The following is a 26,814-nucleotide window of genomic DNA, read 5'->3' as shown; positions in this document are numbered from 1 at the left end:
CATCTAGTCATCGTGGCACACACAAAGTTCTGCTAGTTCAGGAGCACTGAGTCCAGCGGCTGACAGGAAGGTGATGGGTGGGAGGCCAAAAGGCTTCTAATAATAAATAATAATAGTAGAGCACACTATTTTGCCCTTCTATGGTATATTTCATCCAAGAAAGCCAAAGCATCTTTCAGATATTACACTTGGCCCTGCAGTACCACTGTGAGACAGGTATTATGGGTACAGATGGACAAAGTCAATCACCTGGGGCTAGAAATTCAGAAGAATTCAAGTCCCATCTAGATACCTAAATAAAGGCTGTACTTTCAAAAGATCTGCACCTAGAACCTCTCATTGTGACACTTATGGCCAGACTTTCCAAAAACACTCAGCATCCTACACTGTCAACTTTGCTGAAAATCTGGCTCATTGTTTTGGTGCCTAAATGGGATCTCAGCCTTTTAAATAATCTGGCCCAGATTACGGATGCTGAGCTCCTCTGAATGTCTGTGTGGCCCACAAGAGCTGCAATGATTTGTCCAAATCCGGGATGATTTGTCCATGCCGGGGCAGAGCCAGGAGTGCAATGCAGGGTTCCCGATTCCCACTACTCTGCTTTCACCAGTAAACAACACTGTCTCCCTTTTTTAGCTGACCACAGTCACTACTCCAAATCAGTGGGTATGATCAAGTTTTTAATTCAGATACAAATTCTGACTAATTCCTTCATGCAAGCAACTACAGTACAGTCTATCACCAAGAAAACATGACCGGTTGTGAAGAGGTTCAAATCATGTCATCTTTAGGACTGGTTCTAAATTCACCCTCTCAGATACCTAGATATATTAGATACAAAAAGCACATAGTTACCAGTCTATGTAAACATGGGGCTTTTAAATATATGGGAATGGGGGAGTGTGTGAATTCTGATCCCACCCTCCCAGGTTGAGGGGGGCTGGCTGAGAGAGGGACTCTAATAAACTCCTTCTCAAAACTGCACCTTCAGCTGGGCCCTGCAGCTCCTCTCACACCAGTTACAGACATTCAAAATATCTATCGAGGATTCAGAGAGAAACGGGCATTGGGAAAGATCCAACCACTATCTTGGAGTTTGGCTTTTTTCATGGTCAGGTCTAATTTAGCACACATTAGTCCGTGACCATGGAAACAAGGGCATTTCAGGCTACCTATGGTGAATAGCTGTTCAGTTAGGCCTGGTCTACACTATGGGGTTAGGTCGAATTTAGCCGCATTAGGTCGATTTTAAAATGAATGTGTCCACACAAGCAACCCCATTCCGTCGACTTAAAGGGCTCTTAAAATCGACTTCTATACTCCTCCCCGGCGAGGGGAGTGGCGCTAAAATCAACCTTGCTGGGTTGAATTTGGGGTAGTGCGGATACAAATTGACGGTATTGGCCTCCGGGAGCTATCCCAGAGTGCTCCGTTGTGACCGCTCTGGACAGCACTTTGAACTCCAATGCACTAGCCAGGTACACAGGAAAAGCCCCAGGAACTTTTGAATTTAATTTCCTGTTTGGTCGGCGAACTCAGCAGCACAGGTGACTATGCAATCCCCCCAGAATCGCAAACGAGCTCCAGCATGGACCGAAAGGGAGACACTGGATCTGATTGCTGTATAGGGAGAAGTATCTGTGCAGGCCAAACTTCGATCATAAAGAAGAAATGCAAATATATTTGCCAAAATCTCACAGGGCATGTTGGAGAAAGGCTGCAACAGGGATACACAGCAGTGCCGCGTGAAAGTTAAGGAGCTCAGGCAAGCCTACGAAAAGACAAAGGAGGCAAATGGTCACTCTGGGTCAGAGCCCCATACATGCCACTTCTGTGATCAGCTGCACGGCATTCTAGGAGGGGACCCTACCACTACCCCACCATTGTCTGTGTACACCTGCAAGGGGGGAGTCTCATGCAACAGGGAGGAGGATTTTGTGGATGAGGAAGGGGAGGAGGAGGAGAATGCGCAGCAGGCAAGCAGTGAATCCGTTCTCCCTGTCAGCCAGGACCTTTTCATCACCCTGGAGCCAATACCCTCCGAAGGCGGGATCCCCGACCCTGAAGCTGGAGAAGGCACCTCTGGTGAGTGAACATTTGTAACTACAGTACAGGGTTTAAAAGCCATAGTGTTTAATGTTTGATTTGCCCTGAAGAATTTGGGATGCATTCGTGGCCAGTACAGCTACTGGAAAAGTCTGTTAACGTGTCTGGGGATGGAGCGGGAATCCTCCAGGGACATCTCCATGAAGCTCTCCTGGAGGTACTCTGAAAGTAGTCTGGAATCATTGCAGCACAAAGCATGGCAGCGAATGGTCCTGGGTTTTGGTTGCATTCAAGCAACATTCGGTCTATATCTTTCTGTGTTGGCCTCAGGAGAGTGATATCATTCATGGTCACCTGGTTGAAATAGGGGAATTTTTGTACGGGAACAGTAAAAGTACCCCCGTTCATGCTGGGCTGTTTGCGCTTGGCTAAAAGGGATCATCTCGGAGAATAGCCACGCGGTGGGGTGGTGGGAGACGTGTGCTGCACATCCACCTGAAAACCTCAGTCCCTCCTTTCAAATGTGAAACCCAACTGGCATTGCTTGCTATGGGAAAGGATGGCACTGCAGTTTGAAACCATTCCCACATGTTATGCGTAAGAAGCCAACCCCGCATATCCTTTGCCTTACCACGGCTGCCTGGAAATTCTGTTGCCCAGCCATGTGTGATGTGTCACCATACCAGCAGGCGCTCAATATAAAAGGCAAAATGCGACCTTGTACCCAAAGCTCATGTGCTGTCTGCTGTGAATTGCTTGATTTACTGTGAAAGAGTCTCCCTTTTGTTCTCAGAAATGTATCATCTTAAATTTTACTCTCCCTTTTTATCTCCCCCCAGGTGCAAATGTTTCTATGCTCCCCCTATCATCTCCATCCCTGAAGTTATCGCAGATTAGAAGGCGGAAAAAACGCACTCACGATGACATGTTTTCCGAGCTCATGCAGTCCTCCTGCACTGATAGGGCACAGCTGAATGCATGGAGGCATTCAGTGGCAGAGGCCAGGAAAGCATTAAGTGAGCACGACGAGCAGAGGCAGGAGGCGATGCTGAGGTTAATGGGGGAGCAAACGGACACGATGAAGTGTCTGGTGCAGCTGCAGGAAAGCCAACAAGAGCACAGACCCCTGCTGCCATTGTATAACTGGCTGCCCTCCTCCCCAAGTTCCATATCCTCCTCACCCAGAGGCCCAAGAACGCTGCGGGAGTGGGGGAAGGCTCCGGGCACCCAGCCACTCCACTCCAGAGGATGGCCCAAGCAACAGAAGGCTGTCATTCAAACAGTTTTTATTTGTAGTGTGGCTACAATAAGCCATGTGGCCTTGTCCTTCCCTCCTCCCACACCCCACCCGGGCTACCTTGTCAGTTATCTCCCTTTTTTTTTTTAATTAATAAAGAAAGAATGCATGGTTTCAAAACAATAGTTACTTTATTTTGAAGGGGGGAGGGTGGTTGGCTTACAAGGAATTAAAATGAACAAAAGGGGCGGGTTTGCATCAAGGAGAAACACACACCAGCTGTCACACCGAAGCCTAGCCAGTCATGAAACTGGTTTTCAAAGCCTCTCTGATGCGCAGCACGTCTTGCTGTGCTCTTCCAATCGCCCTGGTGTCTGGCTTCTCAAAATCGGATGCCAGGCGACTTGCCTCAGTCTCCGCCTGACTCTCTCAGATACTGTGGAGCACACAACAAGCAGCAATAACAATGGGAATATTGGTTGTGCTGAGGTCTAACCTAGTCAGCAAACAGCACCAGCGACTTTTTAAACGTCCAAAGGCACATTCTGTCACCATTCTGCACTTGCTCAGCCTATAGTTGAACTGCTCCTTACTACTGTCAAGGCTGCCTGCGTATGGCTTCATGAGCCACGGGAGCAAGAGGTAGACTGGGTCCCCTAGGATAACTATTGGCATTACAACATCCCCAACAGTAATTTTCTGGTCTGGGAAGTAAGTCCCTTCTTGTAACTGCTTGAACAGCCCGGCGTTCCTAAAGATGCGAGCGTCATGCACCTTTCCCGGCCATCTCATGTTGATGTCGGTGAAACGTCCCTTGTGATCCACCAGTGCTTGCAGCACCATTGAGAAGTACCCCTTGCAGTTTACGAACTGGTTGGCTAGGTGGTCCAGTGCCAAGATAGGGATATGGGTTCCATCCATCGCCCCACCACAGTTAGGGAACCCCATTGCAGCAAAGCCATCCAGTATGATCTGCACATTTCCCAGAGTCACTACCCTTGATAACAGAACATCAATGATTGCATTGCCTACTTGAATCACAGCAGCCCCCACAGTAGATTTGCTCACTCCAAACTGATTCCCGACTGACCGGTAGCAGTCAGCTGTAGCAAGCTTCCACAGGGCTATCGCCACTCGCTTCTCAACTGCCAGGGCAGCTCTCATCTTGGTATTCCTGCACTTCGGGGCGGGGGAAAGCAACTCACAAAGTTCAGGGAAAGTGGCCTTACGCATGCAAAAGTTTCGCAGCCACTGTGAATCATCCCATACCCACCACACTATGCGGTCCCACCAGTCTGTGCTTATTTGCCCGGCCCAGAATTGGGGTTCCACTGTATCAACCAGCCCCACTGTCACCATGATGTCCCAATTGCCACAGCCCGTGCTTTCAGGAATGTCTGTGTCCACGTCCTCATCACTGGTGCTGGTGTCTCTTAGCCTGGTTCTGCATATACTCCAGGATAATGCAAGAGGTGTTTACAATGCTCACAATAGTAGTGGTGAGCTGAGTGGACTCCATGCTTCCCATGGTATGGTGTCTGCAGGAGAGCAGAGTTGCAGCGGAAGCGGTGGATGATGATGGATGCCACGAGAACAGATATTTATACAGAACAATGAGAGGACCTGCGAGGTGGATTCATGGCACCAGAAGAGCAGGAGAGCAGAGTTGCAGCGGAAGCGGTGGATGACGACAACATGGAGAAATTTGCTATTGAGACTGAGCTCATTTACAAGAGCAGGAGAGCAGAGTTGCAGCGGAAGAGGTGGATGATGATGGTTAGCAGTCGTACTGCACCGTCTGCTGACAGCAGCACCCAGGACACAACAGCAGCGGTGACAGTGAGCTGAGTGGGCTCCATGCTTGCCGTGGTATGGCGTCTGCACAGAAAAAAGGCGCGAAACGATTGTCTGCCGTTGCTTTCATGGAGGGAGGGGCAACTGACGACATGTACCCAAAACCACCCGCGACAACGTTTTTGCCCCGTCGGGCATTGGGAGCTTAACCCAGAATTCCAATGGGCGCTGGAGACTGCAGGAACTGTGGGATAGCTACCCACAGTGCACCGCTCCGTAAGTCGATGCTAGCCACGGTAGTGACAATGCACTCCTCCGACTTAATGCGCTTAGTGTGGACATATGCAATCGACTGTATAAAATCAATTTCTAAAAATTGACTTCTATAAAATCGACCTAATTTTGTAGTGTAGACATACCCTTAGTTGCTAAAAGCAAGAGAAGTTTAATAATGCTGATTCCTTACGAAGAGGGAGTAAAGGCTTAGGACAGCAGAGAGGGGAAGAGAGCGTCTGATGTGGGTATTTTGTAAGTTGTTACTACAGTATCTAGGCCCAGTGACTAGAGTGTAGTCCAGACATCCAGCTATAAACAAGGACGATTACTGACCCTGCACTATGTATATGTAGTCCCCATGTAAAATGCCCACAGCCATTTTACAGGTACATTCATGTCTTAAATGACAAACTAATAGCTTTGTAAACTTCACTTAGGGCTTGTCTACATGGGGAAATTTACTGGGATAATTATTGCGATATAATCATACAGCTGTAGTTTTACTGGTATAACTCACCACGTGGATACTTATTCTGGAAGACAAGTGTCTTTTTCCGGTTTAGCTTATGCAACTTTGAAAAATTTCCTCATGTAGACAAGGCCTTAAGGCTTAGAGAACGATTGTGCCAGCTCTGCTCACCATCAGTGATATTTTGCCATTCACTGATTTCCATGGAGCTCTATGGAGTGAGGCACTGCTCAACATGAGAGGAGGTGGCAGAATCGGGCCCTTAATGAAGAGCAGAAATGGCCAAGTTCTGCCCTGATATACATCATGGGGTTTAACAAGCTCTAAGTCAGGGTAGAATTTGGCCATAGATTGCAAATTTGACCCAGATCAACTTCAATCTCTTTCGGGTTTTCAAAGACAAACCAAAAATCACAACCAGAGATGGGAACAAGGACAGGAGAAGTCTGTGAGATTTCCCTTATGTGGTTTCCTTCCAAATCTTCTGAACGAGACCTGGTTGCCTCTCTTTCCTTCTCCTCTATAAAAATAGAGGGGTTGGCCCTGTGCCTCCAATAGATCCCCAAATGGGCCCAACCTCCTGACTTGAATGGGTATTCACAGATATAACTGGATGTGATTTGGCCCAGTATGTTTTGATGTGGAGGTGCATGTTTCTCTTTGGAAAGGCTTGTTATCAAGCAGCAAATATAACAAAGCTAAAGTATTGCATCCACAATCTGAGCTGAACAGCATGGCACAAATAACAAATAACTGGCAACTCATTCTGTGACAGTAAAGTAAAGAATCTGTTCAGAAGTGACTACTCAGAGTGGGTGAGTGCCAGTAATAATGATCCTGGCCCTCAAGAAAAATAATACTGTCCAATTTAATATGACAACTGCTGGCATCCTTTACAAAAACAGCAGTGTAACTGTCAGGAAATAAAGACATCTTTCTTTCGGTAATGAATACTGCATCGTTATACTGAATTAATCCTAGCCAACAAGCATGTAAAAATGGGATATTTGTATTTATCAAGGCTTAATGCCAGTCTTGCATTGCTCTGTTTGTGTCTGTGAGAGAGAGAGCATGCACATGGGCACCCCCTCCACAAAGAGTTAAAGAGTCCCCCTTCGAGATGGGGGACTCTATCCTGGGAAGCAGTGCCTCTGAAAAGATTTGGTGGTCATGGTGCATAATCAGCTGAACATGAGCTCCCAGTGTGACGCTGGAACCAAAAGAGCTAATGTGATCCTGGGATGCATAAACAGGGGAATCTCGAGTAGGAGTAGAGAGGTTATTTCACCTCTTTATTTGGCACTGGTGCAACCACCGCTAGAACACTGTCTCCAGTTCTGGTGCCCACAGTTCAAGAAGGATGGTTGATGAATTGGAGAGGTTCAGAGAAGAGCCACAAGGAGGATTAAAGGATTAGAAAACATGCTTTATAGTGATAGACTAATGGAGCTCAATCCATTTAGTTTAACAAAGAAAAGGTTATGGGGCGACTTGTTTACAGTTGATAGGTATCTACATGAGGAACAAGTATTTAATTGGTCCTTCGATCTAGCAGAAAAAGGTACAACACAATCCAGCAGCAAGAAGCTGAAGATTGAAAACTTCAGTTTCTAACTGGAAATAAGGTGTAAATTTCTAACTGTCATAGTAATTAACCATTGGAGCAATTTACCAAGGGTTGTGATGGATTCTCCATCACTGACCATTTTATAATCAAGATTGGAAGTTTTTCTAAAAGATCTGCTCTAGGAATTATGTGGGGGAAGTTCTATGGCCTGTGTTATACAGGAGATCAGAATAGATGATCACAATGGTCCCTTCTTGCCTTAGAATCTATGACCTGGTGTGACAAGTTACTGAGACACAGGACTGGAAACTGGCCTGATTTGTGGCCTCTTTGTGTCGCACTGCTGGCACAAAGCAGCCATAAAGCTGGTGTAGCTGGTTATGGGAGAAACACCAGAGTGTGAAGGAATCCTCTGTTAGCGAAGAAAAAGTATAGCAGCTCCTATGAACTGCCAAATACCAGTAAGCTGTTCGTAGTCAGCCTTTGGGCTGCTCTAATTTACATATGGAAACCAGCTTGGTGCACAGATGACCTAGGAAAATAAAGGATCCAAAAAAGTGGTCTAAAGCCATTTTTTCACCATCCCATCCTGCATACATCTTGACAGCAACCCACGCTCTGGGTCGCTGAGTGCAAGAAAATAAATTTCCTGTGTCATGTACCTTCAAAACGTCAACTGCAGATTTAAATCGTCCCCCCACTCAGATCTGGGGCTTTTTCAGCCCCTTTACACTGTTCTGGCCAGACATGCCAAATCCACGGAAAAAATGCAGAAATTGGGCTTGTTTTTGGCTTAATTGGCTTCTGAGTTGCTTGTTGGCTAGTGTTTGGCTTGTAGCTTGTTGCTTCTTTTTTTTGATCGGCTCCCGGCAAGCAGGGAAAAAGGGGGGGGGGAAGAGAGAGTCAGGGATGCACAGCGGGGTGCTTATTTAGTCAGGGTGCTTATTTACCACTTGAAAATTGGCAACTGTGGTTCTGGCCTTTTTATGTGGCATAAAGGGCCTGGGCATAAGGGACAAGGGTCTTTTCACCATCCAGGAACTGAAGTACTGCAAGAAGAGACGATCCTGCATTTCAACATAATAAATGGCTCATTGAAATAATTTATAACAACCTTATGAAAACAGACAACTATTTGGTAAGGACTGTGAGCAAATGTGTTATGAATGGAATCTGAAAGCAAAATTAACCACGTGATTTAAAAAAATCCAATCTGAAGCATCTAAACCAGAGGTGGGCAAACTATGGCCCTTGGGCCACATCCAGCCCACTGGACCCTCCTGCCCGGCCCCTGAGCTCCTGGCCCTGGAGGCTAGGCCCTGGCCCCTCTCCTGCTGTTCCCCTCCCCCAGTGCTCTGTGCTGCGTGGTGGCGTGGCTGGCTCCAGCCAGGTGGCGCGGCTGCCTGTCCTGGTGCTCTGGGCGGTGCAGCTGTAGTGCCGCCAGCCCCCGGTGCTCCAGGCAGCGCTGTAAGGGGACAGGGAGCTGGGGTGTGTGTGTGTGGATAGAGAGCAAGAGAGTTCAGGGTGGTGGTCGGGGATGTGGATAGGGGTCGGGGCAGTCAGAGAGCGGAGATCGAGGAGGTTGAAGGGGGGCAGGGGTCCCGGCGGGGCAGTCAGAAAGGAGAGGGGGGCAGTCAGGGGCAGGGGTTCTGGGGGCAGTCAGGGAGAAGGGGTGGTTGGATGTGGCACGGATTCCAGGGGGGCAGTCAGGAAAGAGAGAATGGATTGGATGGGGCGGTGGGGGTTAACCGGGGCAGGGGGCCCAGGGGTGGTCAGGGGACAGGGAGGGGTAGATGGGGCAGGGGTCCCGGGGCGGCTGTCAGGGGACAGGGGGGATTGGATGGGGCAGGAGTCCCGGGGGGGCTGTCAGGGGGTGAGAAGCGGGGTGGGGGGGAGGTTGGGCCACGCCTGGCTGCTTGGGGAGGCACAGCCTCCCCTAACCAGCTCTCCATACAATTTCAGAAACCCGATGTGGCCCTCATGCCAAAAAGTTTGCCCGCGCCTGATCTAAACCCTAGGATGGCAATGCTCTTAACTTAATTACAAGAATTTCCCTTTCCCTTAACAGGGCCCTCTTTATTAACATGTGAGAAATACACAATGCAGCTCATTTGTAGTGGCCATCATTGCCATCAGCAGAGCTCCCACTCCCCATTCTTCCTTGTACTTAGTCCGGTCCCGTCCCATCCCCTCTGTTAATCTGCTGAGGGAGATGCCTCCACACAGTGGCACCACCTCCCTAGTTATTCACAACAGAATAATGCACATAGTTTACAAAGCGCAGGTCATGGGAAGGGAAGGGTGGGATGATGTCCAAAATGGAAGGGGGTGAAGGCACTCCTGAAACCGCTACCTAAAACTAGCCCCTTCCTAATTCAACTGCATGTGGATCTAAATTAAATATACAAAAGCCTGGTACCAAAATCCCATCACTCAGCTGTCTATGTATAGGGCAATCCTTACTGGGATTGACCTTTTCTTTCCCATACACTCTCCACCCTGTTACCTTTGCTTTTGCAAGCTGTTGTAGCTGTGGCTTCTAATCATAATTCAGTAGACACAGCAACAGGTGTAATCTCACTTGTTTGCACTGCAGGGGAGTGGTGTGGGAGAGGTCAGTGTAATTTCCTTTTTCTCGGTTTGATGGTTCTATGAGGCAACGTAAGAAACATTCTATAGCTGTCACAACAGTGCCAGAGATGGCAGCCTGCCATCTATCTGGTTTTCAATACACTTTGGGCCAGATTTTTGAATTTTGAATGTATTTAAGTGCCTAAGGATGCAGATAGGTGCTTAGCGGGATTTTCAAAAGTGCCTAACCAGGTTAGGCACCTGACTCCCACTAACACCTATCTGTATCTTTAGGAACCTATATAATCTATAGGAACCTTTGAAAATCTGGCCCAAATTTATAACTACAACTGGCCATTTTCACACCAAAACACACACCCACACACACCCTGCAAGAGGCTAAGCTGCAGCAACCTCTTTCTTACCCCCTTCAGCCACCTCCTCTTCTTCCCTTCCTCCTGTTAAGAGCTGATGTAAAAAGCTGCACAGAGGAAACCATTTGCAGTGCACAACACCTGCAAGTTTTATTGGTCCTACAACACCCAAGAATGATGCTGCATGTTTCTCAGCACCATCTGCTGTCTTCCTAACTATTCGCATATATACAGATATAGATGACTTGTAAAACCTCCCTCATCTCTTGCTTCACTCTTCTTTAACTTAATTTTTAACTTACCCTTCAGACAGTTTTTCTTTCATTGCCATCACAGTTGGTTCACATTCTCTGTCAGCCTTTGTACCTGGCCTTTTCTCCTCCCCTCTGTTGCTGACACTGTGTAGGCTGTCACCAATCTAACACCTGTCTTGCCTGACACTATGCTGAAGGGGCCCTGCCTCTAAAACGGATTGATTTCCCACAGCATGGCAACACCACAAAAATGTTTCATGTTTTAACGATCGTAGTGGGATTGTGATCAGCTCAGCAAACCAGAACCAGTTTACTCTGGCAGGGTGGGCAGTATTTCCAACAGTGGAAGCCTAAAGTTTTAATGGTTTAATTCATATGAGACATCTAAATAAATGATCAGATTTTCTAAAATGCTGAGTACCCATCAGCTCCCACTGATCACAAAGGGTTGTTGGATGCTCAGCACTTTTGAAAATTAAATCTATATTTAGGGGGCATAAGAAAAATAGCCTGGGAGTTAGTTTTAGACTCCATTTTAAAAAATCTTGACCCATGAGTGCATGTGTTTGGGGATGATTGGATCTCTTCTATTTACCCACACACAAAACTTGGTGTAGTTGAATAGAGGCTACAGGATCATATTAGCGCTCTGAGTAGATATTATCTTTCAACAATTTTTATTCAAGATATTGGGATTTTCAGAAAAAAACCTGGCAACAATTGGTCCTGGATGACCAGGGTAAGGCATTTGCTGAAGTGAAATCGTAACATCATGGGTATCCAAGTAAATGAATCCAAAAGAATTCAGCCAACAAAGCAGCTGGAGCCCTCACACTGCAGCATGTGCCTACCCTAGAGCAGATGGGAGGTGACATCACCCCACCCAAAAGAGCACTTTGTTCCACCTAACATTCCCCCAGCTACTCTTCCAACCCAGACCCACTTGCAACTCAAGGAAGGAGGGAAGAGAAGGGAACTACAACATATTAGGAGGGTTTGAAGCAGCTTCCCCCTCAATGAAGTGAGTGAGACACACCATTTAAAAGGAACAGTTTTATTCAAATCAGATGCACATATAGAGAAAACTATAGCTTCATGCTACAAAAGATAGGGGAAAGGAACTTCAGCCTCAGAGGACCACTCCTTGAATAGTTATACAGCCTGAAATTATTACCATAATCTGCCTGGCAACAAATTACACTCTAACTCCCCCTTGTGGCTCACAGTATATTAAAGCGTTCTGCAAAGTCTGTTGCAGAAAAGTACAGCTGTAATCTGGTTTCCTTCCAGCTATGAAAGAGTCAAACACAGGCTCTTGCCTTTTCTACACTAGACAACTGAACCATTGTTGAACTGCTCTCCTTGAATGAGTGTTGACGACAGTATCAGAGACAAAATCATTTCCAACACCACGTCAGGATCCCTTGGATGGTGTGATCCACACACATGGATTCAGCTACCACCTTTTACCATCCTGGGTAAGGTCAAAGCAACGCTCACTGAATGGGGAAAATGTTTTGAAGAACAAACCAGGATACTCTCCTCCCTTTCTTCAAAGCTGTCTGCCCCTATTGGTCACAGTGGTGCCAAGCCTCAGCATTCTGTTCAACTCAGCGCTTAGCCTAGAAGACTAGGTACCATCAGTGATTAAAAATGTCATCTTCCAACTCCAGCTTGCTAGAGAACTTGCTCCCAAAGAAGGTTCTGGCCACACTGATCCATGTGCCTGCCACCTCCACACTGAATTACTGTACCTGTATCTGGGGCTGAAGGAGACAGCAATGCCAGGCCTCCAACTCCTCAATGGGACTGGCTGCCGCAGGTGCATAATACTGTTGCTTTGATCCCTTCTTCAGCTCCCAGTCCGCTTTTCTTGCTAGTGCAATTCCTTTGTCCTGATCTTCAAAATAATCAATAGATCAGGACCTAGCTACCTCAGTGACCATAGCTCCATCCATTACTCACCATGACCACCTGCACTCCTCTGGGACAATACTGCCCATAAAATGCAGGATGAAACGGGAGAATTAGAGACATTTTGCTCTCGCTCAAAGGAAACAATCCCAGCAGCCAAGAAAGGTGCAATACAGAAGGGATAAGACTTCTGTGCCTGTATGGATAGCTATCGAAATCCAGCTCTACTGCAGGTGGTTTCACTATTTCATGTCACAGAGAGAGAAACAAAATCAACTCAGAACACATTTTAGCAACAATTCCACTTCCAGGAGACTCCATCAATGAATACGTAATCAATCAATTTTCCATTGTGTTAATTAATAAATCAATTAGTTAATGTTTGTATGAGCCTTTGAAAATCAAAAATGTTGTACAGGTGCTAAGTATTACACACTGCATTGCCTATTCATCCCCACTTTATACAACATGTAGTGACAGGACTCATGGAAACAGGAGACCCATGAATGACAAAAGAGAACAAAGACCACAATGTGCATATTGTTACCATTACCCCCTTCTCCCTCCCCCTCCCCTTTATTATTTTATTTTATTATTTTTAAAGAAATGCTCCTGGCCTGGAGCCTGATGCAAACCCCATTAAAGTTGGTAGGAGTCCTTCCATTAAATGTAGTGGGCATTGGATCAGGCCCTGGTGCCCAATGTCTCATGGCTTGTATCATGTCAATAAGAAACATGTTTTGTCTTGCATTTCAAAAATAATCATGCAAAAGACAATGATCTTCAATACAAATTTATGATTTTATAAGGTGCGTGATTCTGAACCACAAATAAAATCTTGTGTGGTGTCATTCCTTAAAAGTAAGCATTATCCTGTATTTTTAATGTCTTTGAAAAGCAGATGGCCACTCTACTGTTACCCACACTTTTGCCTCATTGGCAATGCCATTTTGATTCAATGACATTATTAATAGCAGCATATGACTCTCCGCATTTGGAAGCCATAAATAGGGATATTTTGAAGAAAAATAAAGGACACTCCAATTTCTTCCAGTGAAATACACGGGAGGATTAAGAGTATTGTCATGAAAATCTGGACAGTCCCTGAGACATAGAAACAGGTGGTATGTTTCATAGAAATACAGACTTTAACTGATGGCATTTACAGCAGAGATTTATGTTTTCTCTCTCAGCTCCTGGAATACTACTTCTCCCCCAAAAGTAGCACTTTTAGCCAATTCCAGGGATACACAGCAATGGAAATTGGTTTGCAAAACTGTTGTTTACCACAAAAGAATGACCAACAAGAGATGTGTGGCTTTTACTATACAACAGGGAGAGATGTTTGATGCCTTTACTACAGATAAAGCTGCAGAGGAAGAGGGATTTGGTGGACTGAGCATGTGTTTAAGATTCAGAAGTTCCTGGTTTCTGCTACTAGATCTGACTCACTTTCTCCATCCGGGAGAAATGGGTTGATAATAGTTATCCACCTCAAAGGGGTACGGTGAGGATTAATCAGTTAGCAGATGAAAGCACCACCTGAGCTCTAAGTATGCCTACTGGCGCCAAGGTACCATAGAAAATTGGCACAATATACTTTTATAGATTTTCAGCTCAAAGCTCAGCTATCGCAACTGTAGTGAATGGATAAGCTTTGATGTTTCAGGATCAACCAGAACTTAGAGTTAATGATTAAAAATAAATAAAATCAGAATGTGGTTATTAATAGAGTCAGCGATGAATAATGAAACTACAGAGATAAGATTATTCTTTAACATGCAATCCCGGAAAGTAAGCGATAGTCACAGAAACATCATTTTATGCATACCCAAGTCAGCAAAACTACAGCAGTATGTAAGAATAGGCATTGCTCCATACACCAGAGTCACCAGTCCTACCTGCATCAGTAACAAAAGTGGAGAGAAAGAGAGCAAGAGTCAGCACTACAGACGGATCACCCAATGAAAGGTGGGGGGTAACTTTCTATTAATAACGACCGCCATCCACTTTTGGGTGAACTAGAACCGATGAGATGGTTATCACTCAAAAGAGAGAGAATTCTAATACCTACCATGTATTCAAAATCAGATCTTAGTGAGAAAAACAATCAGGAACATCTAGGCATGGAAAAATCAAAAAGACTAGTGTAGGAAATTGTATACTGGCCAAGCATGAATTAGACATGCAATAGGAAATTGTATTACATAGTTTTACATAGTGGTAGGCATACTTTTTGCATATTCACTGGGGAAAAAACAGCTTGGATTTATGTCACTGTAACAAAAAGGACTGTATGTGAATTACTATTTTCCAACTTTTCATCGTAGACTTACCTGATGTCGACCACATCGTCAAAAGCTGTGAGGATACCCCTGAAACCTATATCTGCATGGGTAAAATTCCAGCAACAATCATGGACAATATTATTCCATTGAGAAATTAAAAAGATTTCCATGAATTTAAACATATAGGGTGCAATTTTCAAAGGCGCCTGGGGGAGTTAGCTACCTAGTTCTCATTACATTTTAATGGGATTTGGGCATCTAACTCCCTTAGGCTCCTTTGAAAATCCTAGTTGTAACCATGAGACCAAATACACTGGGCTGATAGAGCTTTTGTGGGGAACAGTAGAAACAAATATTTAAAAATTTTAAAATAGGGAATGTTCATCCTAAGAAACACAAGGCATATATGGATCCAAAAATGTTTAACAACGTAGTTGTCATTTTCCACTTTGCCTCAGAAAAGCACTCTCATTCCACAGTAGAGATAAAAGCTTTAAGTCTTCTGACAGCCATGCTGGAAATGAATGACTCTTGCTATAAGCCATTTAAGTGACCATTCTTTCTCAATTATCTTTATGTTTTTAAAGTGAAAAACTCTATTCAGTATCATTCTACCGACCTACACTAGAGGGCAATGCATACCATCAGGCACTCCTCAAGTATCACATTTTCAAAATACTTTTTTTTTTTTTTTTTGGTCTGGAGACAAATAGATAATGAACTGACTCAACAATAGTCTAAATTACTGACAATCTCTTCTGTCTGAATTGTTTTGGTGATCCACAAAAGGGTTGTGTTAAAGCCACATTTTCAGGTGAAGTTCTGTTGAAAAGTTAAATGTAAAAAAACTCTTTCTAAAAAGCTTCCCGAAGTGACGTTATGAAATAGCCTCCATGCCAGTGGGTTTCTTCCAGTTTGACAGTTTGTTCATAGTTACCACAGAAGCTTTGTAATGTATGTTTAATCAGGTATGTAGGAAGATTTCAGATTTCTACTAATGGAGGCATATCCTCATGCTGCTACCCTTATTATTTGCCCTCCTATCTCCTGCTGGCGCCACTATTGTAACAGAGGCAAAGAAACAAAACTGAAAAATTTTGGATCTGAAAGGAATCCTGTTGCTGCTTGGTGTTGACAAATTCTATCGGAGTCTCCATCCCAGCTCTGATTCTTAATGGATAATGCTCACGGACAGGGTTAGAAATCTGGCAAACTCACTGCTCACAAGTCATAACATGCATCTCATTGTGCAAGTCTCCAGAGGACAACATTAAACAGAAGCTCATTTTATCAGCATGAGCAGATCTAGATGATGCAGTTGGGAGTTTTTCTGGAATGGGCTGATTTCTGGACAGGGTGAGGCTTCTGTAAAAGATTATCACGGTGTCTTGGGGGACAATACTGCCCATAAAATGCAGGATGAAACGGGAGAATTAGAGACATTTTGCTCTCGCTCAAAGGAAACAATCCCAACAGCCAAGAAAGGTGCAGTACAGAAGGGATAAGACTTCTGTGCCTGTATGGATAGCTATTGAAATCCAGCTCTACTGCAGGTGGTTTCACTATTTCATGTCACAGAGAGAGAAATAAAATCAACTCAGAACACATTTTAGCAACAATTCCACTTCCAGGAGACTCCACCAATGAATACGTAATCAATTTTCCATTGTGTTAATTAATAAATCAATTAGTTAATGTTTGTATGAGCCTTTGAAAATCAAAAATGTTGTACAGGTGCTAAGTATTACACACTGCATTGCCTATTCATCCCCACTTTATACAACATGTAGTGACAGGACTCATGGAAACAGGAGATCCGTGAATGACAAAAGAGAACAAAGACCACAATGTGCATATTGTTACCATTACCCCCTTCTCCCTCCCCCTCCCCTTTATTATTTTATTTTATTATTTTTAAAGAAATGCTCCTGGCCTGGAGCCTGATGCAAACCCCATTAAAGTCGGTAGGAGTCCTTCCATTAAATGTAATGGGCATTGGATCAGGCCCTGGTGCCCAATGTCTCATGGCTTGTATCATGTCAATAAGAAACATGTTTTGTCTTGCATTTCAAAAATAATCATGCAAAAGACAATGATCTTCAATACAAATTTATGATTTTATAAGGTGCGTGATTCTGAACCACAAATAAAATCTTGTGTGGTGTCATTCCTTAAAAGTAAGCATTGTCCTGTATTTTTAATGTCTTTGAAAAGCAGATGGCCACTCTACTGTTACCCCACTTTTGCCTCATTGGCAATGCCATTTTGACTCAATGACATTATTAATAGCAGCATATGACTCTCCGCATTTGGAAGCCATAAATAGGGATATTTTGAAGAAAAATAAAGGACACTCCAATTTCTTCCAGTGAAATACACGGGAGGATTAAGAGTATTGTCATGAAAATCTGGACAGTCCCTGAGACATAGAAACAGGTGGTATGTTTCATAGAAATACAGACTTTAACTGATGGCATTTACAGCAGAGATTTATGTTTTATCTCTCAGCTCCTGGAATACTTCTTCTCCCCAAAAAGTAGCACTTTTAGCCAATTCTAGGGATACACAGCAATGGAAATTGGTTTGTAAAACTGTTGTTTACCACAAAAGAATGACCAACAAGTCATTCTTCAGTGCCTCAGTGAAAGGATTCTTTCCCAATCCATTAACATTTGTGATGCCAATGGGTTGAAAAAAATATTTTCTTCCTGCTATTCTCATGGAACTCTTTCTAAATGGTCTTTTTGGCATGTGAGTGACAAACAATGGCAAGAAAATCAGTAAGAAACCATGATTAATGCCAATGTTCATATAAGAGCCAGACAGCTGCAAAAGTTAGTTCTGTTTAATTTGGGAATAGTAATAAAAGGTATGGTCTCTACAATATTTTGATTTACCACCCAGTAAATGTCCCCACATGAGCTGCAATGCTTCCTGTAGGGGAGATCACTCTATAAAATACTGGACAGCAGCACTGCAAAGCTACAGAAAAAGTAGGTTGACAGAGAGGCTCTGATGCCAGGCAAAGTTTTGTTTTCAGACACATTAGGGTTAAGCCCTTATAATGCTGCTGCTCTCGCTATAACACTGTTACTCCCTGGGCAAATCTCACAAGTAAGATGGAATAAAACCTATAGAAGAAAATATAGTTAGGTGATATGGGGCTGGGGTAAGCAGGTGCAACTCATTTTCAATGGAGTGTCACAAATGAAGGATGACAGTACTGCAGTTAGAACAGGAGGACTTGTGGCACCTTAGAGACTAACAAATTTACTGGAGCATAAGCTTTTGTGAGCTACAGCTCACTTCATCGGATGCATAGAATGGAACATATAGTAAGATACACATGTATACATACAGATAAGTTGGAAGTTACCATACAAACTGTGAGAGGCTAATTTTGTAACTTCTTTATGGCAGCGGTGAAATGGTTTCTCCACATTGATCTCTAAATATAAACTTTCTTCTTAATCATACTCAGCAGACAGTCACAGATTTTGTTATTCTTTCCATTGAAGTTTTAACACACATTTCCAGAGTAAGCCCACAACTCATCAGTGATGCATTAAATTATTATTTCTGTCACTATCAGCACACTGCACGGAAACACTACACAAGATTTCCATGTAAGGAAGCAATTAATCCATTCTTCCATCTTCCCACCCTCTCCTAGCTATAACAACAGAAAATCAACACTTTATTACAAAACCTCAAAGATCTTAGTAGTGGAGAGGGAAGTGGTGGGTGGCTATATTTAGTTCATACAAATTTGATTGCAAAAGCTCAAATACAGTGCTGTTACACATTCGCAGCTGGCACCTTTTGATCCTTCCCCCCACTCTCCACAGGACGATGGAGTTCGTTCTGTGGATGTGCAGACTCAGGCACACACACACAAAACCCAACAAAAAACCACCACAACCCTTGCATAGGCAGTCAATGCCTCCGTTATTTGGTTCATCAAACTTGTAAAAATCTCACAGAATGTACAACGTTCTATTGTTTTTATAAAACTCTTTCATGACTTTGTTAGCAGCCTAACTCAAAGTAGACTGGCCTGTTTTCACTTCTGGAATGAAAGGGTATTCTCAAAGAGCCATTTAACTGTGGCCATGGTTTCAGCAGTACTGTGAGCACAAAGGAAGGGTTGAAGTCATGTTGCAACTTTTCAGTACTCAGGCTCCAACACATCAGTACATTTTTTTCCCTTAGAACTGGTTTATGCATAATTAGCTCTCTTTTTATCAACTGGATGACATAATGCATCATTATTCAAGATGCAATAAACTGCCATTTGTGAACTTTAATTTAGATTCAAGTATGAGAAACTCTATAACATGCCTATAGAGTCTTCTGTGACAAAGAACATGTTCAAAGGATTAATGTTACAAATAAGCAGTCTAAAATATCTGGTGTCATTGAGCAGAATTAATAGGAAGGAAAACGAATCCTTTTGCTGTCACTCTTGGTAGAGCATTTTCTAAACAGGTCCCTCAATTTACCTCCAAACGCAACTAATTATTTACTTCAGCTCCAGGCAACAGTTTTTGGCAAGGAGAGACAAAGTACGGATGAAAAAGTAAAATGATACAGCAAACCTACAAGGGTGTGTTAAATAACAGATTATAAACATCTCCATCTTTTATGGTGACATCTGGCTGCAGCTCTTGGTGTGCGTCTAACACCGCTATACTTTGTTTATTGTGCAGACACTTGGCGTATTGTAATTTTCTTGAATCCAGCCAGTAACTGTGTTATTTTTTTCCTTACTCCACAATGAATCCCCTCCATTCTATTTAAAACTGAATTGCAGCTCATCTGGGAATGTTTGTCATTTCCAAGCAGGAGCACTTTTTGAACCAAGTACTCCATGGCAACAAGCATAAGTGACCTTCAAACAAGCATATGTGCATACTACAGGCCGACAGAGCCCAGCTCCCCAGTTCACAAATAGAGGACACTGCCAGGAAGGAGGGGGAGCTGGAGGGTTCCCAGCACACCCTGAAGGAAGGAGGCGGTATGCAGGAAACTCCATACAAGTCCAGTCTGCCCAGCATCATCGAATCATAGAATCATAGACCTGGAAGGGACCTCGAGAGGTCATCTAGTCCAGGCCCCTGCACCCAAGGCAGGACTAAGTATTATCTAGACTATCCATGACAGGTGTTTGTCCAACCCGCTCTTAAAAATCCCCAATTATGGAGATTCCAGAACCTCCCTAGGCAATTTATTTCCAGTGTTTAACCACTCTGACAGTTAGGAAGTTTTTTGTAATGTCCAACCTAAACCTCCCTTGCTGCACTTTAAGCCCATTGCTTCTTGTCCTCTCTTCAGAGGTTAAGAAGAACAATTTTTCTCTCTCCTCCTTGTAACAACCTTTTATGTACTTGAAAACTGCTAGCATGTCCCCTCTCAGTCTTCTCTTCTCCAGATTAAACAAACCCAATTTTTTCAATCTTCCCTCATAGGTCATGTTTTCTAGACCTTTAATCATTTTTGTTGCTCTTCTCTGGACTTCCTCCAGTTTGTCCACATCTTTCCTGAAATGTGGCGCCCAGAACTGGACACAATACTCCAGCTGAGGCCTAATCAGCTTGGAGCAGAGCAGAAGAATTACTTCTCGTGTCTTGCTTATAACACTCCTGCTAATACATCCCAGAATAATGTTTGCTTTTTTTGCAACAGCGTCACACTGTTGACTCATATTTAGCTCATGGTCCACTACGTGACCCCCCAGATCCCTTTCCACAGTACTCCTTCCTGGGCAGTCATTTCCCATTTTGTATGTGTGCAACTGATTGTGCATGCTGTTTCTCCCTCTGGATCCCAAGACTCAGGGTTGGGGGGTGATGCTGGTGTCAGGCCATGCAGCTGGAGTCTGGGGAAAAGGGGGTATAAGTGTCTGGGCTGGGGGGGACCCTGCAGCTGGGCTTTGAAGGGAGGGTTAGAGGTGTCTGGCCCCACAGCTAGGCTCTGTAGCGAAGGGGTTACAGGTGTCTGGGCCAGGGGGCCCCATGCCGCCCCCTCCAGCATCCCTCAAATATCCACTACCCAGCACACACACAGACCCCTCCAGCACCCGCCAAATACCAACCTCCCTGTACACACACAAACGCCTCCAGCACCCATCAGCTGTACCCCCCCTCCCCAGCATCCTCTAACTGTACCCCTCCTTCAGCTGCCCTTCCCCATCACCTGGGCAGTGTCCTCTCTTTGGAAACCTCTATATGGTAATCTTACCGGGGCAGGGTGAAAAAATGAGAATTGACTAAAAGACCGGAGGGACAGAGTTTTCCCCCAAGATGTGCCCAGGTGGCATGTATGACACACCCAGACTGAGGCGCCCAACAAAAGCATAACAGAGAAACAGAAACTGGGTTGCCATAGAGCTTTCTTTACCTTTACTCCCAGGAGAATCTTTTTTGTTGTCTTTATTGTTACAGACATACTTGCTGACAGGTTTTTTGAAATAAATTATCAAAATTATTGAAACTGGAGTGATTATATTGTGTTATTTTGACAAATAAAATATGCAGAATTTTAAAATATTGTGTGTAGAACTTTTAATTTTTGGTGCAGACTTCCCCCAGGAGTACAGTGTAGCACTTATGTGATATTTTGGAAAAGCTGCAATTGGCGGGAACCAGCTTTCACTCTGCACTTCGATTGCACATAACTATGTTATCATCTGGGTAATGCCAACAGGGTGCAGACTACTTGAATGCAAGGGAATTAAATCTACCTCATTATACACTGGTTTTATGCCAGGGTAGATGAGATTAGAATCACATGAAAGCTCTTTCCCCCAAAGAGTTTACAGTCCAAACAACCTGATAAACAATGGAGTGTAAGAAAATGTAGCATCAATGAATGGTCATAGTTAGACCATACTTTATGTTTGGGTACTTATATTTAAATTTATTTTCAGCCATCTAATTTAACACTTTGCAGTAGGAAGGTGTAAGGGCTTGTGAACGGGCTCCCCTGTCCTCTCCTGGAAAACCCTGGCTGGTAAGCCCTCTTGGTCAATTGAGCAGCACACATGTCCACCAAGGTATCTTCACCATGTGCATTTGTTATTTGTCTCTTTCATAAGCTCCAGGCACAATACAACCATATAGCAGCAGTTATGAGGAGCCCCCTCCCTTTCATCACCCTGGTTTTGCTTTTTATACTGCCCGTCTTCCCTCCTGGGTTCTCCAGCTGGTGAGCTAATTACCTCATTAACTCATCAGGCTACCACCAGGTGTAAATGCTCCCTCCTACCTTCAACCCACTCAGTGCCCTGCTTGTTCTGGTGACCAGGTGCTGGCTTTAATAGAGCTCAGTTTGAAGCAGCTCATGACACCCTGCCACAGGGCTACAGAGCTATGTTTTCTTGCATGCATCAGACAGTTTGGTCTTAGGAAAGTTCTCTTGCTCACAGCTAGAACCACCAGAATCCTATCTATTCTGATATCACATATCAACAAAGTAAAATGCTCTTGGTGTTTTTTTTATTGAGTTTTTCCCTTCCTCATTTTATTTACTTCTAAGGGTTAATTTTGTTGCTTATCTCTTATCAGTGCCGCTTCCTTCTATAACAGGCTTGTGTCAAAGATTATCAAATAAGAAGAGATGAGGTAACTAATGGAAAATCTTGAGTGTGCTTCAACTCCATGAGCTCAAGCAAAGCAAACTAAGACTTTGTGCCTCTTGCCAAATACACTTGTTAAGTGCAAACTGCAGTTGTGGGTAGGAGCACAGCTGGATGCTACAGGAACCTCTGCACTGAACTTTGGGACTTTACAGGGACTTTATTGTTCTGCAGTTTACAAATACTACTTTCCACCTATAGCATCTTTTATCCAAGGAGCTGGGAGAGCTTTACAAACATTAATATATTAATCCTCACAAGGTGAGGTACAGCAGGTTATAAATAAGCACAACGAAAGAAATTGAGAAGACACACAAAATTAAAGATGCAAAAAAAAAAAGATCTTTAAAAATGTTTTTTAACAGTTTAAAAACTATATTAAAAGAAAATTGATGACTAGTAGCTATTGAGATGTTCCCTTCTTTGTGCAGCAAGATCAAGAGTGAGGTCAACACAATTCTGGAAATAATTTTTATCATCTACAATTGCACAAATTACAAGATATTGTTTTGTGTAGGTCCTACACAAATTGCAATTATTTCTTATTCCTATATGTATGTTTTAACTAGCTATATAGAATCCACAGGATTTTTCCCATCAGGGAATTTTTATTCTAAGGCAGGTCAAATTCTAGGCCTAAACTACTTGACAATTAATTAAAATGAGGGAGCAGGAGAGGGGAAGTGGAAGAGATGGGGTTACAATGCCCTCCTCCTGTCTTACAAACTTGTTCCGCCATGCTACCCTCCCCAGCTCCAAAATCTTAATGATTAACAAACATCTCAACTACTGACAAAAGTATGGGACCTACTCCTGTTGGAAAGGTTACAAGCATCAGAATTAGCACTTAGTCTATTATCTTTTCACAGCATCACTTCCTGTTACCAAGCACACTGGTGAATGACCAACACAGAACCTTGTCTTCCTCCCTGCCATATTCATAGACTCTAAGGCCAGAGGAAACCACTGTGATTGCATAGTTTCACCCACATATAACACAGGCCATAGAACTCCAGCAAAATAATTCCTGAACTATACCATCTGTTTTTAAAAAATCCAATCTTGATTTTAAAATTTCCAGTGATGGAGAATCCATCACAATCTTGGTAAATTGTTCCAAAGATTAACTACTATCTGAAAACTTAAGCCTCTTTTCCGGTCTGAAATTGTCTAATTTCAAAGTCTAGTCATTGGATCTTCTCTGCTAGACTGAAGAGCCCATTATCAAATATTTGTTCCTTATATAGGTACTTACAGACTGTAATCAAGTCGCCCCTTAACCTTCTCTTAGGTAAGCTAAATAGAGTCAGCTCCTTGAGTCTATCACTGTTAGGCATTAGGAACCTTATCCAATCTATCCACATCCTTCTTGAATTGTAGACACCAGGACCGGACATAGTATTCCAGCAGTGGTTATACTAGTGCCAAACACAGAGCCAATATAACCTCTCTTCTCCTACTTGAGATTCCCATTTATGCATCCCAGGATCACATTAGCCTTTTTGGCCACAGAGTCGCACTGTGAACTCATGTTCAGCTAATTATCCACCATGATCCCCAAGTCTTTTTCAGAGGCACTGTTGCCTAGGATAGAGTCCCCATTGTGTAAGAATGGCCTACATTCTTTATTCCTAGATGTGTAACTTTAATACATACATATTAAAATGCAAATTACTTGTACCCGGCTTACCACGTGATTCAAATCACTCCATTATTTACCCCTCCCCCAATTTTTGGTGTCATCTGAAAATGTATCAGTGATGATTTAGTCTTCTTCTATGCCATTAATAAGAATGTTAAATAGTGCAGGTCCAAGAACCAATCCATTCATGACCCACTAGAAACAACGCCTGCTATATGATGATTCCCCATGATGCTGCCAGGTATGACCCTGAGCAAATCAGCAGTGACTACAGGGCTCTGGGAGCCAGGTGTCTAAATACCTTTGAGGAGCTGAGCCTAAGGGATCAGTGGTGCCAGATGCCAATTTAGTGGAAATTGAGGATGCCAGCACTTTCAGGAAGCATTCACATCAAGAAGAATCCCCCCTCGTGTTTCCTTGGATGTTCCTATATTGCTTGCCCAGGATTGAGTTTAGAATGAGCATTAATGTATGCTCCAGAATGTAAAGGATCAAAAGATTTAAAGTGACTCCAGAACTTCACTGTTGCCTGAGGGTCAGATAACATACTATGCTGTCTTGTCTCAAATCACTTTAGACATACTGCAAACACCAGGAGTCAGACTCTCAGACTGTAGGGACAATACTTGTAAAGGTGTACACAAAAATATTGGCCGATTAGTTCAAATCATAGAATCATAGGACTGGAAGGAACCTTAAGAGGTCTTCTAGTCCAGCATCCTGCACTCAGGGCCTGCTCTAGGTTTTTTGCCACCCCAAAGAAAAAAAATTTTGGCCACCCCCCCCGCTTTTTCCCACGCCCCCCCAGCCCAGTCCAACTCTACCTCTTCCCCCGCCCCATTCCAACCCCTTCCCGAAATCCCCGGCCCCGACTCCTCCCCTGGGCACGCCACATTTCCCCTCCTACCCCACCTTCCCAGGCTTGCAGCGCGAAACAGCTGGCAAGCCTGGGAGGGAGGGGGGAGAAGCAGAGCAGCATCGCACTCAGGGGAGCAGGCAGAGGCAGAGCAGAGGCAGAGGCGAGCTGGGGTGGGGGGGTGCGGGGAGCTGCTGATGGGTGCAAAGCACCCACCAATTTTTCCCCGTGGGTGCTCCAGTCCCAGAGTACCCACGGATGCCACCCTTGGAAATGTGCAGCCCAAAGCACATGCTTGGTTTGCTGGTGCCTAGAGCCGGCCCTGCCTACACTCAAGGCAGGACTAAGTATTATCTCGACCATTCCTGACAGGTGTTTGCCTAACCTGCTCTTAAAAATCTCCAACGACAGAGATTCCACAACCTCCCTAGGCAATTTATTCCAGTGTTTTAACAGGAAGTTTTTCCTAATGTCCAAACTAAATTGCCCTTGTTTCAATTTAAGCCCATTGCTTCTTGTTCTATCCTCAGAGATTAACGAGAACGTTTTTCTCCCTCCTCCTCGTTAACAACCTTTTATGTACTTGAAAACTGTTATCATGTCTCCTCTCATCTTCTCTTCTCCAAATTAAACAAATCCAGTTTTTTCAATCTGCCCTCATAGGTCATGTTTTCTAGACCTTTAATCATTTTTGTTGCTCTTCTCTGGACTTTCTCCAATTTGTCCACATCTTTCCTGAAATGTGTCGCCCAGAAGTGGACACAATACTTCAGTAGAGGCCTAATCAGCACTGAGTATAATTAGTGTTAGTGTTTAACCTAGCAGCCTCGCCTTAACTAGTGTGGACCAAATCCAGACCTGGCTCTGGCTTTTTAGACCAGAGATGAATTTGTAGCTGTATTTGTAAAGAGGAAAGTGCCAAATCTATAAGGCCTCAATTTCAGATTGGCCAGGGGAGGAGGGTAATCTTTTTGAGATATGACCTATTTCTTTCCTCTACTTCCCCAAAGGCCCTACCTCACAGTGAGAAATGTGGGATCATTTAACCAATTTAATTCAAACATTAAAAAAAAAATTAAAGCCGTTACTAAATAGAGAATATTCATGATGTAACAGAGGTCTCTGAATATCAGAATATATTCTCCCAAAAAGAAACAGTCCTTGGTGGCCAAGTACTCTATTTTCTAAGTGTTTGCTTCACACAATATAATTAATTCTTTTTTCCCCCAATCTGAAAAATTTGATTGCAGTACTATTCGATTGCATTGGATCAGAAACGGAAAATAGATTAATAATTGGCTATCGCTGATTATGTACACTATAAAATATTTGGGAAAGGATTTTGATGTTAGGAAGTGATACAGTACCTTCACATATTCCATAGCTGGATCCAGGATATTCTGACCTCTACAAAGGAAAAACACAGTAGTGAATCAAATGTTTTCTTATGCCAAAGAGATGCTTTCAAGAGCAATAAGTTAAAATAGTTACTGTTAAACTCTAACCTAGACAAATCAACATTTTGTTGCTCTAATGCCTCATGCTCTCTATGCTCTAATAAATATATGCAGCCTTGTTTCCCTCCTGAATGTCATTACTGAACTCTTATTAATTCATTTGAAAACTCATTACACAGTTTTGAACAAAGAAAATCTAGAGAACAGCATCTCAACAGATGGCTAAAAATAGCTATACGGCTAGCCTTTGTAATCCAAATGCTCTCTAAAATTCTTGAATATTATGCAAGTGAAGGGCGTTTATCTGCTTTAGAATGAGGAAGACCGCTTTCTTCACTGAAAGAACTGAAAGCAAATCTTTTGTCTGAATGCTTAAATGCCTTGGAAGACATTTTTCCCCCAAACTTGAGCTAACCCACTGAAGGATTTCCAT

The 26,814-nt window shown here is 43.6% G+C and overlaps 1 protein-coding gene across 2 annotated transcripts in view; it reads right to left on the bottom strand.

Annotated features, from left to right (window-relative positions):
* The window catches only part of BCAR3 (BCAR3 adaptor protein, NSP family member), a 96,340-nt gene that overhangs the window by 38,699 nt on the left and 30,827 nt on the right, over window positions 1–26,814 (bottom strand). For both annotated transcript variants that reach the window (XM_037907682.2, XM_043521495.1), the window contains exon 3: window positions 26,292–26,331. In XM_037907682.2, the coding sequence (XP_037763610.1) occupies window positions 26,292–26,331 (40 nt within the window). The remainder of the gene's footprint in view (window positions 1–26,291; window positions 26,332–26,814) is intronic.

This window comes from Chelonia mydas, chromosome 8, assembly GCF_015237465.2.
Source record: "Chelonia mydas isolate rCheMyd1 chromosome 8, rCheMyd1.pri.v2, whole genome shotgun sequence".
Taxonomy (NCBI): domain Eukaryota; kingdom Metazoa; phylum Chordata; order Testudines; family Cheloniidae; genus Chelonia; species Chelonia mydas.
Note: the sequence above shows the minus strand (reverse complement) of the source record. Positions and strands in the feature narration are given on the sequence as shown.